At 49.0% G+C, this 1248-nt stretch overlaps 1 protein-coding gene across 1 annotated transcript in view; it reads right to left on the bottom strand.

Annotated features, from left to right (window-relative positions):
- The window catches only part of TRPM4 (transient receptor potential cation channel subfamily M member 4), a 51951-nt gene that overhangs the window by 40997 nt on the left and 9706 nt on the right, over positions 1-1248 (bottom strand). Inside the window, exon 6 of the mRNA XM_021715609.1 lies at positions 1221-1248. Coding sequence (XP_021571284.1) covers positions 1221-1248 — 28 coding nt within the window. The remainder of the gene's footprint in view (positions 1-1220) is intronic.

The raw sequence follows: 1248 nt of genomic DNA, 5'->3' as shown, positions 1-1248 counted from the left end.
AAAAAAAAAAAAAAAAAAAGCAAGAGGTCTTTTTTTACCCACCAGATTGGCAAAACTAAAAAATAAGTAAAATTGAAAGCAAGGGCTAGGCTCAGTGACTCATGCCTGAAATCCCAACACTTTGGGAGGCCAAGGCTAGTGGATCACTTGAGTCCAGGAGTTTCAGACCAGCCTGGGCAACATAGCAAGACCTTATCTGTAAAAAAAAAAAAAAAAAAATTTGCTGGGTGTGGTGGCGCATGCCTATAGTCCCAGCTATTCGGGAGGCTGAGTCAGAAAGATCACCTGAGCCCAAGAGGTCAAAGTTTCAGTGAGCTGAGACAGTGCCACCGAACTCCAGTCTGGGCAATGGGCAAGACCCTGGCTCTAAAAAAATGTTTTTGAAAAAGAATAGTGGTGGCCGGGAGCAGTGGCTCACATCTGTAATCCCAACACTTTGGGAGGCAGAGGCGAGAGGACTGCCTGAGCCCAAGGGTTTGAGACCAGCCTGGGCAACTTGGCAAGACCTCATCTCTACAACAAATCAAAAAATTAACCGGGCATGGGGGCGCGTGCCTGTAGCTCCAGCTACTTGGAAATCTGAGGCAGAAGGATCACCTGAGTCCAGCAGGACAAGGCTGTGGTGGCCGTGAGTGTGCCATTGCACCCCGGCCTGGGCAACAGAGTTAGACCGACTCGAAACGTAAAAAAAGAAAAAAGATAGTGATGACCTCTGGGTAGGGACAGGAGAAGACGTCTGGGGGTTGGTAATATTTTGTTTCTTGATCTGGATCCTGACTGCATAAAGGGTTCAGAGTGTTAAAAATGCATCAGGCTGTCCACCTTCCTGTGTTTTGCTGCATGCATGTCAGATTTCAAGATAGAGAGATAGTTTAAAACACAGAAAATGAGTCAGGCACGGTAGCGCTCAGGCCTGTGATCCCAGCAATTTGGGAGGCAGAGGTGAAAGGATTGCCAGAGCCCAGGGGTTCGAGACCAGCCTGGGCAACTTGGTGAGACCTCAGCAGGTCGAGGCTGAAGTGGCCATGAATGTGCCACTGCACTCTAGCCTGGGTGACAGATGAGACTCCTACTAAAAAAAACACACACAAAAAAACATAAAGTAAAATGAAATAAAATAAAACATACAAAGTGATGGGGAAAGGCTCGACCACAGGAAATCCCCTGAATTCTGGCCAGACCAGACAGTGGGGTCCGGGCGCGGGGCGCCGTCCACTCACCTCCCACGCCCGTCTTCTGCTGCGCCAC

The sequence above is a fragment of the Carlito syrichta genome, unplaced genomic scaffold (genome assembly GCF_000164805.1).
Source record: "Carlito syrichta isolate Samal-C Ts95f unplaced genomic scaffold, Tarsius_syrichta-2.0.1 Scaffold307218, whole genome shotgun sequence".
Taxonomy (NCBI): Eukaryota; Metazoa; Chordata; class Mammalia; order Primates; family Tarsiidae; genus Carlito; species Carlito syrichta.
This window is presented reverse-complemented; position numbering and strand designations above follow the sequence as displayed.